The sequence below is a fragment of the Bemisia tabaci genome, chromosome 9, assembly GCF_918797505.1.
Source record: "Bemisia tabaci chromosome 9, PGI_BMITA_v3".
Classification (NCBI taxonomy): domain Eukaryota; kingdom Metazoa; phylum Arthropoda; class Insecta; order Hemiptera; family Aleyrodidae; genus Bemisia; species Bemisia tabaci.
The window spans coordinates 42541979-42553111 of record NC_092801.1 but is presented as its reverse complement, the minus strand read 5'-3'; the positions used below and the strand labels follow the sequence as shown (position 1 = coordinate 42553111).

The 11133-nt window shown below is 41.2% G+C and overlaps 1 protein-coding gene across 1 annotated transcript in view; it reads right to left on the bottom strand.

Moving 5' to 3' along the window:
- Positions 1-2718: 2718 nt before the first annotated feature.
- Positions 2719-11133, bottom strand: part of LOC140225540 (uncharacterized) — a 37094-nt gene continuing 28679 nt past the window's right edge. The window contains exons 3-5 of the mRNA XM_072304752.1: positions 5114-5444; positions 3110-3239; positions 2719-2972 (exon numbers count right to left, since the gene is read on the bottom strand). Coding sequence (XP_072160853.1) covers positions 2755-2972; positions 3110-3239; positions 5114-5444 — 679 coding nt within the window. The 3' untranslated portion in view covers positions 2719-2754. The remainder of the gene's footprint in view (positions 2973-3109; positions 3240-5113; positions 5445-11133) is intronic.

Genomic DNA, 11133 nt, shown 5'->3' with positions numbered 1-11133 from the left:
TTTCATGTAGCGATATTTCGATAATATATGGTATTCGATATATAGTAGTCAAATGGGATAGTTCGAATACTCGATTATAGCGATGGGTAGGTTTATAGTGAAATAAAGTGAGACGGCCGTCCTATACCGAGCATGGGGTCACTTGGTCAGAGGTGGTTGTTAAGTTTGGAAAAAAAATAGAAACGTATCAAAGGCGTTGTGGACCACCTGTTTTTACAGAACGGCGGGGAACAACGAAAATAATTTACAACTTCTCCTTAATTGCGTTTATTTTGTAATCAGAGAACAATTTTAATTTTTTCTCACACTGGATTTCAACGAGGAGATCAGTGCTTCCATCTACACAGTAGTTGGCGTAGCCACTTTGCGATAGATCGACGTGATGAAACTACCAAACCACGTATCTCGGTTTGCGACGTCGCAGACTTCCTGTCATACTTTATTTTTTAAATGAAAAACTACTTAACGTCCAGTCTTGAAAATTTCTGTGATTTTTCCTCTTCGTGCGGAGAAAATTCTGTGAAACTTTCAAGGAATGATATTGATTTGGTCTACTTCAAAAAAATAAATGTGAGCGTAGATTTTTAAACACCGCAAACGAGATACGTGGTTTGGTAGTTTCACCGTCGAATCGAGTGATCTACCATTTAAACCTATGGAAAAGGATCGATGACAGGGTGTTCGCAACAAAACACCTTAATAATCGATTCTTTACCATATTCAAATGGGGAAAATATCGATTAATCGACCATTCACGCCTCGCCACTGTATAGCAGACATCAAGCAGTGTCGCAAAAAAAACTTTATAATAAGCTTCATAAATACAAGTTAGTGTATGACAGGTTCCTGGAAACGAAAATTCTATTGATTACAAAGTACGTTGAACTAGTATTTTTTCGTCCAAAGTTCATTTCATACTTTTTTTGGCGTAACTTTTAACTGTCAAAGTATCGAAGAGGATTTCCTAAGACAGAATGTTTAACAGTTTTTAAAAGTCTTGAATCTGTGACGGTCTTTGTTACTATGGTCCGGTTGGTTTCCGCGAGCCTAAAGACGCCCACGAAAAACTTAAAACTTATGAATGAATGAGTGGCACAGACATAGCAATTAGTACTCTCCCTAGTACTACTGCCGTGATAGCGAAGAGAGCAGTAAGTGTTAAATTTTCGAAATCGAGTTTCCTTCAAATTCGTTAAATCTCCTTTCGGTGAAATCGCAAACAGCTAAAACAGCAAAATTCATCTTAATTGTATAACAATGAGACTTACAAGAAAGCCGTGACATAGTTTCAGGCAAGATAGCCGTAAGTGACATTATTCCTCCAGAGAGCCAAATGCAAAACAGTGCTCCAGGTAAAGTGCCACTCTTCTTCTGCAATTTCTAAACTGAAGATGTGTTCGTTGAGTGTCCAAATGCGGCACGAAAGCACGCAGAAGATAGACTTACGGATGTCTTGCCTAACACAGCTTCACATGAAAATGAAATATACCTTTTTATGTGGATTGAAAAAAATCGGTCGATTTTTTAATAATCCAAACAATTTCTATGAGGTTCCCGGGTGATTAGTGGCAATTTGACAAAGAACAGAGGCTTCTTTCAATAGAATTTTTCGAAGTCGTTTTCTCAAAGCTTCCCTTTTGCAGTTACACAAGAACAAATTAAAGGTGCTTGGCTCAAGCATGATACTTTTGAAATTTTACGACAAGGTTTCGTTTATCTTGATTTAAGCTGATTTTTCTCTTGTACAAGCAAAATAACGCTTTCGTTTAAGCGAAAAAAGTAGTTTCTGTTACACAGCAAAATTCTTGATTTAAGAAAAAATACTTCTCGGCGGCAACTTTAGATTCTTTTTTTTCAGTGTGCTGCTTCTTCGCTATCACGGCAGCAAAACTTGCTCAATTGGACTGCATTTTGCAATTTGGAACTGTAAAGTTGGCCCGGTTAAAACAACGTATGTGCCATTAGTTTCCCTATGCACATACGTGTGTTTTCAGATGAGCCAGAATTTATAGGTCCAAATTGCAAAATGTCGTCCATTTAATGAACATGTGAAGAAAGAGAGGAGATTAGTTGGATCATACGTACATAATTGTTTCATATTTTTAAACGTAAATAATCCATACAGAGTGTACAGACATTCCAAAATCGTGAGTTTAAATAATAGAGCCGAACACAGTGCGGCTAGCGCGGAACGCCTACTAGCGCCTACAAGACTGCGTGGATACTTCACGCACTGCGCGAACGGACCGTGATTTACGTGCAATGCGTGAAGTATCCTCCGTGCTGTGCGCGCAATGCATGAAGTATCCAGGCAGTCTTGTAGGCGCGCGCCACGCGTTTAGCGCTCGCCGCTATGTGCTCGGCTCTATTATTCGAACTCGCGGAGTCAGCGTTTTTCAACTCATGATTTTGAAATTCATGTACACTCAGCATGGATTATTCCTGTTCGTAAAGATTGAAAAAAAAATTATGTACTACAGGAAAATATACTTTGTGCTGAAAATATCAAGGTGGCTCCGTGTCAAATTTAATAATCGTCAAAACACAGAGTTTTACATTTCGTGTGATTTACTGTAGCAAATCATTTAAAGCACTCGTAAGAATTCGTATCTAAAAATATTTGTACTGCTGAATTTCAGCCATGGTGGAATCTGTTACAACCCCATATCTTTTCATAGCTTAAGTACAAGATGTTATTTTAGGCTTCTAGATTCTTAGACTTGCAAAATGCAGTCCAATCGATACTTCTTCTTGCTAGCTGAACTTGCTACTTCCACTGCTTCCGCTCGCCCTCGCTTTACTTAGCGTAGTCAACCTGGGGGCTTTTCCGGCAGCGCTGAATTCAAACGCATATCCTGACCCGAAGGAATGGGGCCCCTTGTGGACATCCTCGTCGCTCTCAGCCTGCTTCGCGGAACTGTGCCGCCCCTCCAGGAACTCCGCCGACGACGCAAGCCCGGCGACATGCGCCCCTCCCGTCGAAGGCAGCTCCTGGCTGGAGTCCTCGTAGATCTTGTAGGGGGCGCGGTTGTTGGGGCTGCGCCGCCCGGAAGACGGTCAGGGGTGCGGACGGGGGGCGGCGCCCCTCCGGCTAAGGGGGCGCGGGTACAGCTCCCCGCTGTCCAGGTTCGAGTGCTCGCGAATGGAAGTTGGGTTCGGGCGACGAAGGGCGCCGATCGCTGACCTCCGTGACCTTCCTCCGCTGAGTGGTATGGACTCGATGGCAGGGCTGACGTCACCTGCAACCATAAAAAAACGGTTCTTGTAACTTGTAGCTCAATTGGGTTGTGAGTAAAAAATGCATGCACTGAAAAAAAAAGTTATAGACAAACCTCTTGTTCCGGGCTCAGAGGCCGGTAGATCCGGGTGTTGAAGCTGTAGGTTCGATTCCTCTGGGTGCTGCGCCCGGAACTTTCGACCTCGGAAAAGCGGGAAAGCGGACGGTATGTCTATATAGCCCCTAAGTACGGCTTCCAAGGCCGGAGTTTTTTTTCTCAGTGTATGCTGTCGTGCACGGAAAAAACACAGACTAGTGTCGAGCACTACTGGCCGTTTAGTGGGGAGTAGTTGAGGGCTGGCGTCTAAGCGCTGTACAGCTCAACACCGGAAGGCAGTGCAGTGTGGGCACTGAACATGAGTAGTGCTAATCAGATGCCGCGAGACGTAGTTGCGCTTAACAGGTGTAAATTCACCCACGAGACTTCAGGAGTCATGATAGCCTGGTGGTAACGCGCTGGTCATCCACCGGCGCAACCCGAGTTCGATCCCAGGCGGAGACGTTTCATATTTTACGCTCGCTCCAAAGTCACTTTAGGGCTTGACACTACTTCTTCCTTAGTGACCCAGCCTCGAGCTGTTTAGTGCCCAGCACTCCTCTGACTTTGCTGGCTCCATTTGACCTAACCTCGTTAGTGCCCAGCACTAACATGTAGGTCCCAACCCTAAACTCGTTTTTTCCGTGTGTTACGGAAAAACTCCGGGCGAGCCCTCAGATGTTGCCAAACCTCATTTGACGATTCTCGAATTTCTGGAAAAACTTTAGATAATTTCCTCCAAATTTTCAGAGAATTTCGTTTGTTATTTGATCTATGACGTCTAAAAGTTTTACTGAAAAATGTGCATAACAGTCCTCGAAAATGAGTATTTTTTGAAGGTAAATTTGGCAACATTCGAATGTTCAAACGGCGTTCTGCCATAGCACGGGTGTATGGCAGAAGTAGTTATTTTGGACCCATTTTGGCTTTTGGATGAGGCTTATCAAAGTTAAAAATGTCGTCGGTGCGGACACAATTACTAAATGGCCAAAGTGCGAAAAAACGTATCTCCATTTGCAACGTCGCCAGAGATTATTCTGATGACAGAGAAGAAAAATCAAGAAAGTTTTTAAGAAATTACGCTGGTAAGTTCTCCAAAAAAAGACTGAAGTTTGATCGGAAGTGTGCAACGTCGCAAATGGAAAAAGTGGTTTCGCACTTTGGTCATTATTGCATATCTAAGCTTTCACTACCAAATTAAAGCTCCTACATAAAGAGAAATGACGAATACAATTATTTTAGCATTCTGGTAATGTGGTAATATATCATCTCTAGATGATGGCGTTTTGAAAAGAATCACTTCCAAAATTTCACAAGTTCGTACGTTTAAGTTTTAAATGGACCGCGTTAAGCAGAAAAGAACCAAAGCCACATCAGCTATAGCCAAATTTAATTGGGCAATTAAATATTTTACAAAAGAACGTTTGTGCGGATTCCTTTGAAAATTTTAGGGAATTTTCTTTGTACTATGCGGAAAATTCACTGAAATTTGCACGAAAATCTGCGCAACTGTTTTTAACTGAAGTGCCCAATTAAATCTGACAATAGCCTATGTGGCTTGTTTCCTAACGCGGTCCATTTTATTATTGCATACAAGGCTTTCAGTGTAAAATCAAAGCTCCTGAGGCTCTTACGTAGAGAGAAATGACGGATACAATTATTTTAGCATTCCGGTAGTGCGGTGAGGTATCATAGTTGGATGAAGGGTTTTGAAAAACTTCACACCCAAAATTTCGCAAGTTCGTTCGTTTAAGTTTCAAATTCCATAGAAGTAATTGTAAAATATTTCCTAAAGGTACCTGAATGGCTTTGGGGACATGATCGCCCTCCAATATCCGGAAGCCGTCCTTGCCGGCCGAGTACTTGACGCTGATGGTTTTGCCGTTGGGGTCGACGTAGGAGTAGGCGCCGGTCCGGCTCCCGTCCGGGTGGATCTTCTCGCCCTGTTTGAGCCCGTTGTCCGAGGCGAAGGCGAAGTTGAAGTCCCCGTTGTTGCTCAGCGCCTGTTTGTGCATGAGGATGAGCGGCACTTTTTGCGGCGCCCCTTTCGGCGCCCCCGAATTACTCGTCGTACTCCGACCCCCGCGCCCCTTGCACCCGCCACGCCACTCCTGCCCACAACACGATCGCCTGCAACAAGTCAAGACAAACCAATGAGCTAATTGAATTCAAGCGAAGGGTGTACCGAAACAGCCCAAGTAGCACAGTGCAACGAAAAAATTGAAATTAAATTGGAAGCTTCAAATTGGAGCTGGGCAACATACACAACACTCAGTGGAATTGCAATAATTTTACTATGCAATTGCTACTTATTGCAGTCTGTGCTACTTGGGAGGGTGACAAAATTTCATGAAAAATAAAATCTTGAGATTTACGTGAAATATTTCATGAGATTTAAAAAATATGTATAGAGGATATTGAAAAATACTGGATTCTTTCCATGCTTCGCAAAATGTAAAAACTGTCTTCTATGTAAACTTTCTTCTATTTCTGTGCGTTTGAGTGCGGGTTGCATGCTCTATCCCCCGAAAAAGATGAAATATTCTACAGCCCCGTGAATTTCGTGGAATATCTCACTGAAATTTCCAATCTTTCTTACGTTTCATACCACCCAGTGGCGAAACGCCTTCAATTTCAGCGTATCGACGGTGTAAAAGAATTGGAAGCATGGAGGTTTGCTTGTTTTTTGCACACTCTTTCCCTTGGGTCCTTCTCATGTTTTGCAAAATGTAAAAGTTGTGACTATCTACTTTTGTGTGTTTGAGTGCGGGTTGTATACCATATCCCCCGAATAATATGGAATATTTCACAGCCTCGTGAATTTCGTGGAATATTTCACTGAAATTTCCAACCTTTCATTTCTTTCTTACATTTCATGCCACTCTGCGGCGAAACGCCTTCAATTTTAGCGTATCGACGATATAAGAATTGAAAGCACGAGGGTTTGCTTGTTTTTTTTATTGTTTGTTTGACCCAACGGAGAATAATATAAAATTGAGATATTCGGTAATAATGAGAGGGCGTCAATTCCATGAGACAAAATTCACTAAAACTCTCTACACCTCTTTAGTGCAACAGGACTTAATTATCTTTCAAGAAATTCCCACCTTTTTATACCTGAAACAGGATTAACCTTTTGATTTGCCAACAGCTCTAAACGGCTCTTTAGCTTTTGCCTGTGTGCGATTAAGTAACATGAATTTATTTTTGCGATCTTCACCTCCTTGATATGAAAGGGACTCCTTAATTTTAAACGAGGAAAGCTCCGTTACTTTAAAAGGATGTGCTGTTATTCTTAATATGTAGGAGCGCCTTCATTTTCGCGCGTTTATTTCAAGTGCCGCGCCGCCCACGGCAACGCGTGAGCGGAGCGACCAGCGCGGAACGCGCATTGGCGCCTTCAAACCTAAGTGGGATACGTCTAACATTGCGCAATGCGTGTAGTAATCCACTTTAGGTTTTGTAGGAGCCAGGTCGCAGCCTCTCGCGCGGACAGCACGCCGCGCCCGCTCCGCTCTGTTTGGCTTTAATATTTTAAACTCGGCAGAAGCCGCGTTTTTAAACTCCTGATTTCGAAATGTTTGGCAACACTTCCTACATGGATTGTTTCTTATTTAAAATTGATGAAAAAAAAATATAAGAATCAAATGAGAATATCGAACGGTGTAAGTCGCCAATCACATGACTCTGTTTACGACGTCCGCAAACTTCCTGGCCGTACGTTCTTTTTCAAACGGGAAAAAACTACTCAACGGGCAATTCTTAAGAATCTGCCGTGATTTTTTTTTTCTGTGCGAGGAAAATTCTGCAAAAATTTCAAGGAATGATGTCAATTTGTTCTCCTTTAAAAAATAACAGAGGTGGAGATTTTCAAACAGTGTTAATGCCGACCACGCGGAGCCGCGGCGAGGGCCTCGTTGCTGCTGACGTCACTGGCGCTTAAAATCATTCCCCATTCCATTCCCTTACGGCCCGAAGAACTGACGAGCAACACCTCTGATGTTCCCACCCTGACACAGGTTTCCATTCGGCGAACGAAATACGTCCAAAAGTGGTAAATATCTTTTCCATCTTTGTTTAGTCTTATTGTTGGTTTATTTGCGGCGTTTCCTCTCTGTATAGTTAAAATATAGTCTGTAAGAGAATTGGATTGCATTTTGCAAAAAGGAACACTAGCATTGCAATGATGCTAAGATTGTGCAAACTTCATCTTTTGCAATATAATTGCGGAAATCGTGAAACAAACTATGAAATTTAGATGGTAATTTTTGTCTTAAATTTACAGTTTTTAGCGAGTAAAATAGAAATATTAATGGATAATCGGGTTTTTCCTCCAAGACAAAAGAAGTTGCACAATCTTAGCAACATTGCAATGCTAGTGGTTCCTTTTTGCAAAATGCAATCCAATTCATGTAAAGAAAGTTGCGCATATACTTGGTAAAAATGACCCCGTTTTATAGTTGATTATGAATTCCTCATGAAGTTCAATTACCAGTGATATCTGACAACACTAGATAATTTTCTTTGATTTGTATCGATTGCGTCATTTGATGCGGGTTTGTCAAGTGGTACTTAAATAAGGGATAATGGGAATGAATGTTTCGACTCTGTAACGCCTCACCGTAGTTATTATGTTGTGCGTGACCTAATTTCGTCGCCGGATTCGCGCGCGCAGAAAATGAAGCGTCCAAAAGTGCTGTCGTATTACGCATCGTGCACACCGGACAATAAAGCAGTTCGCGCTATATCGCTCATAATAGACGCAGCTTATAATTTTTTACTAATCAAAAATCTTAAATAATCAAAACCTCCTATGATGTAGTGGTTGTAGCGCTAGCTCTATAATCAGGAGGTCTCGGGTTCGCTTCCCGGCCAGGCGACCCAAGTTTGATGGTCTTAAACTATGGTTTACACTTGCGGCTGGTTGATCAATAAGGACTGAGGGGAGGGACAGGGAACCTATACCGGCGTGCTATCGGAAGAACACCGTTATGAACACATCAGGGCGTTGCCAGATTACCTATGAGGGGAGGAAACCACGAATTTCCGCGTAAACTCATGAATATATTTCTTCCAATTTTTCAGATACTCATAGCTCGCAACCTTATTACCGAAAACCCTCAAAAAAATTTCAAGAGAAAATACATGCATATCCCTCCTAAAAAATGACACATTTTATGGAAGTAACATTTGGCAAACTCTCGGATGTTTTCATACGGGAAGTGTTCTCTCCTTGCACGGCCAGTGGTATAGCGCAGGATTATTCCTTGTGGGATATTTCAAGTATTAAAAAATAAAAAAAAAAAAAAAAAAAAAAAAAAAAAAAAACCCGGCCTTGTGATTATAGCGAGATTGACCCATTGTCATCAGTTCTGAATGTGCAAACTTATTTTTGGTTTTATACATAGTATCGCATCAGATCCCGGTTTAGATGCTAGTGATGAAAGCAAAGTTCTGAATTTCACTTATATCTCGAAATTTTATTTATCGAAACACCTTACGGACTCCAATGAACAATGGTTTCCTTCAATTTGTCTATCTTTTTCCTCAGACGGAAATCATTTTACATTCAGACTTAGACTTATTTTTTCTAAAAACAAAAATAAATATGTGTGAACTATAGAGAGATATTTTTTAAGTTTGAGTTTTACCTAGTATCAGTTTTAGTGCTCCCATAAATGACCATTTTCTCCTAAAAAAGCTAAAATGAGTATATCTAAAATTGACTCTATTTATCTAGAAATCATTACTGGAGGGTCTGTTTGTTACAGAATAAAATTGTTTTCCTGCAAAGAGGAAATAGACAGTGCTGAATAGCTGTATTCTGAGCAACGGAAACTGAAGTGCATTTCAAATCACACTCGCGTGAATGAATTTGCCTACTCCAGCAGTTGAAGGAGTTTTTAGGACTTTAGAACAGGCGCTAGTAGACGTGATTGATTCGACTTGGCCAAAGAGAGTGGTTAAGTGCACGGGTACATTTTTCTCTTTCTGTCATCTGAGTGCCGACTAAATCACTTTCTTCAAATAAATTAAAGTCTTCTGGGATTTTCTTTTAACAAGTTCTTCAACATTTCTACGAAAGAATAAATTGAATTAATGTAGCATAAATTACTAATACTCGTATGTTACCTACAAAATATCACATTTTAACCAATTCGAAATCAAATAATATCTATACTATAAGCTCCAAGACCTCCTAATTTTGCGAAACTGGTAACGCTTAGTTCCAGCGTTCTACCGGGCCGATTTTCATGATTTTTGCGGCTATCGACGGGCAATTGCCTCTAGATAAGCCAACTCTTTTCAGATTTTCAAAATATGGCCCAGGTTTTTTTATATTACGTGGTAAAGTTGCGAATTCTCCCATTTAAACAATGTAAATTTATACTTTTTGTCATAGTTCGTTTGAGCGTTCTACCGGGCCGATTTCCATGATTTTTGCGTAAATCGACAGGTAATAGGCCCTAGATGAGCCCGCTGCAATCAGATTTTGGAAAAAGGACCCAGGTTTTTTTAAAATCACGTTATAAAAGTGAGTGAGTTTACAGAATGCTCCGGTACTGCTACCGCTATGCGCGGGAGGATGCGCAATGGTCGAGGAGGTTGCGCAGTAGCTGGGTAGCCTGCGCATCAGCTCTACACTTATCTACACAAGATTCGCACCTGCGACTTCATGTCGAGCGGTGGCCGAGTCGTCTAAGACGTCAATGCGTCCGCTTGATCACAGTGTGGGTTCGATCCCCGACTCATGAATCTTAATTATTACCTGACTATCATTGTTCATTGTTTTACTGCAATATTTCATCAAGCAGTCATTCCAAAACGCGTCCTTTTAATTTTAAAGTAATTTTAAGTAAAGTTTAAAATTAAAGTATACCTCATATCGTATTTTTTTAGGGGAAAAATAAAACTAACACTGATAGGAGGGTAAAAATAGGGCCGCGAAGCGGCCCATTGATGGCGCGGAGCGCCTTCAGGGGGTTGGGCCGCGTAGCGGCCAGGGGGCGTAGCCCCCTAGTTTATCTATAATATGCGATTGAGTAAGTTCCGCTGTTCACATGAATCGTGTTTCAATGATTTAGTTAGCTTTAAAGTAGTAAGATCTGCTCAAACAGCAACTTCCTACGCTCAATATTGACGGAAACATTCCGCTTTGAAAAACTCGATTATGACGTCATCCTTCGCTGTAGTGACACCCTTGGTTTCTTCCACCTTGCTTTCATTAGTCAGTATGACACACATTTGCACTGGTCGTTCGTCGGGAAATGCGAACGAAAGCAAGGTGGAAGAAACCAAGGGCCTCACCACTACACCGCGGTGGATGAAATAAAAAGCCCATCTTTTCAAAGGGCTGAATCTCGGTTAGTATTAAACGTAGAAAGTTGCTGTTGGGACAGAACTTATTATTTTTAGCTAATCTACAAGAATCATACACTAAAAAAATATTTCAATGACCAGCGCAACTGACCCATTGTTACACCACCAAAATAAATCTAAAACAAAACCTGTAACGTTTCAAGCATGTCACAATGGTGGGTACAAGAATCGTCGACACAAGTCGATCGAAAAACGAAAACACGATTCAATCGACATATATTCGATCGACAAAGATTCGATCGAAATTGTTTCGTTCAAAAATTTAAATTTAAAATCTTTCAACAAAAATCACTTTTACGTCGGCATAGTTTCGATCGACGTCGGTTCACTCGACATAGTTTAATCGAAAAATAGAAACGCAATTCAACCGACATCGATTCGATCGACACTTTTTCGATCGAAATTTTTATCATCGACAAATTTTCCATCGAACTTTTAT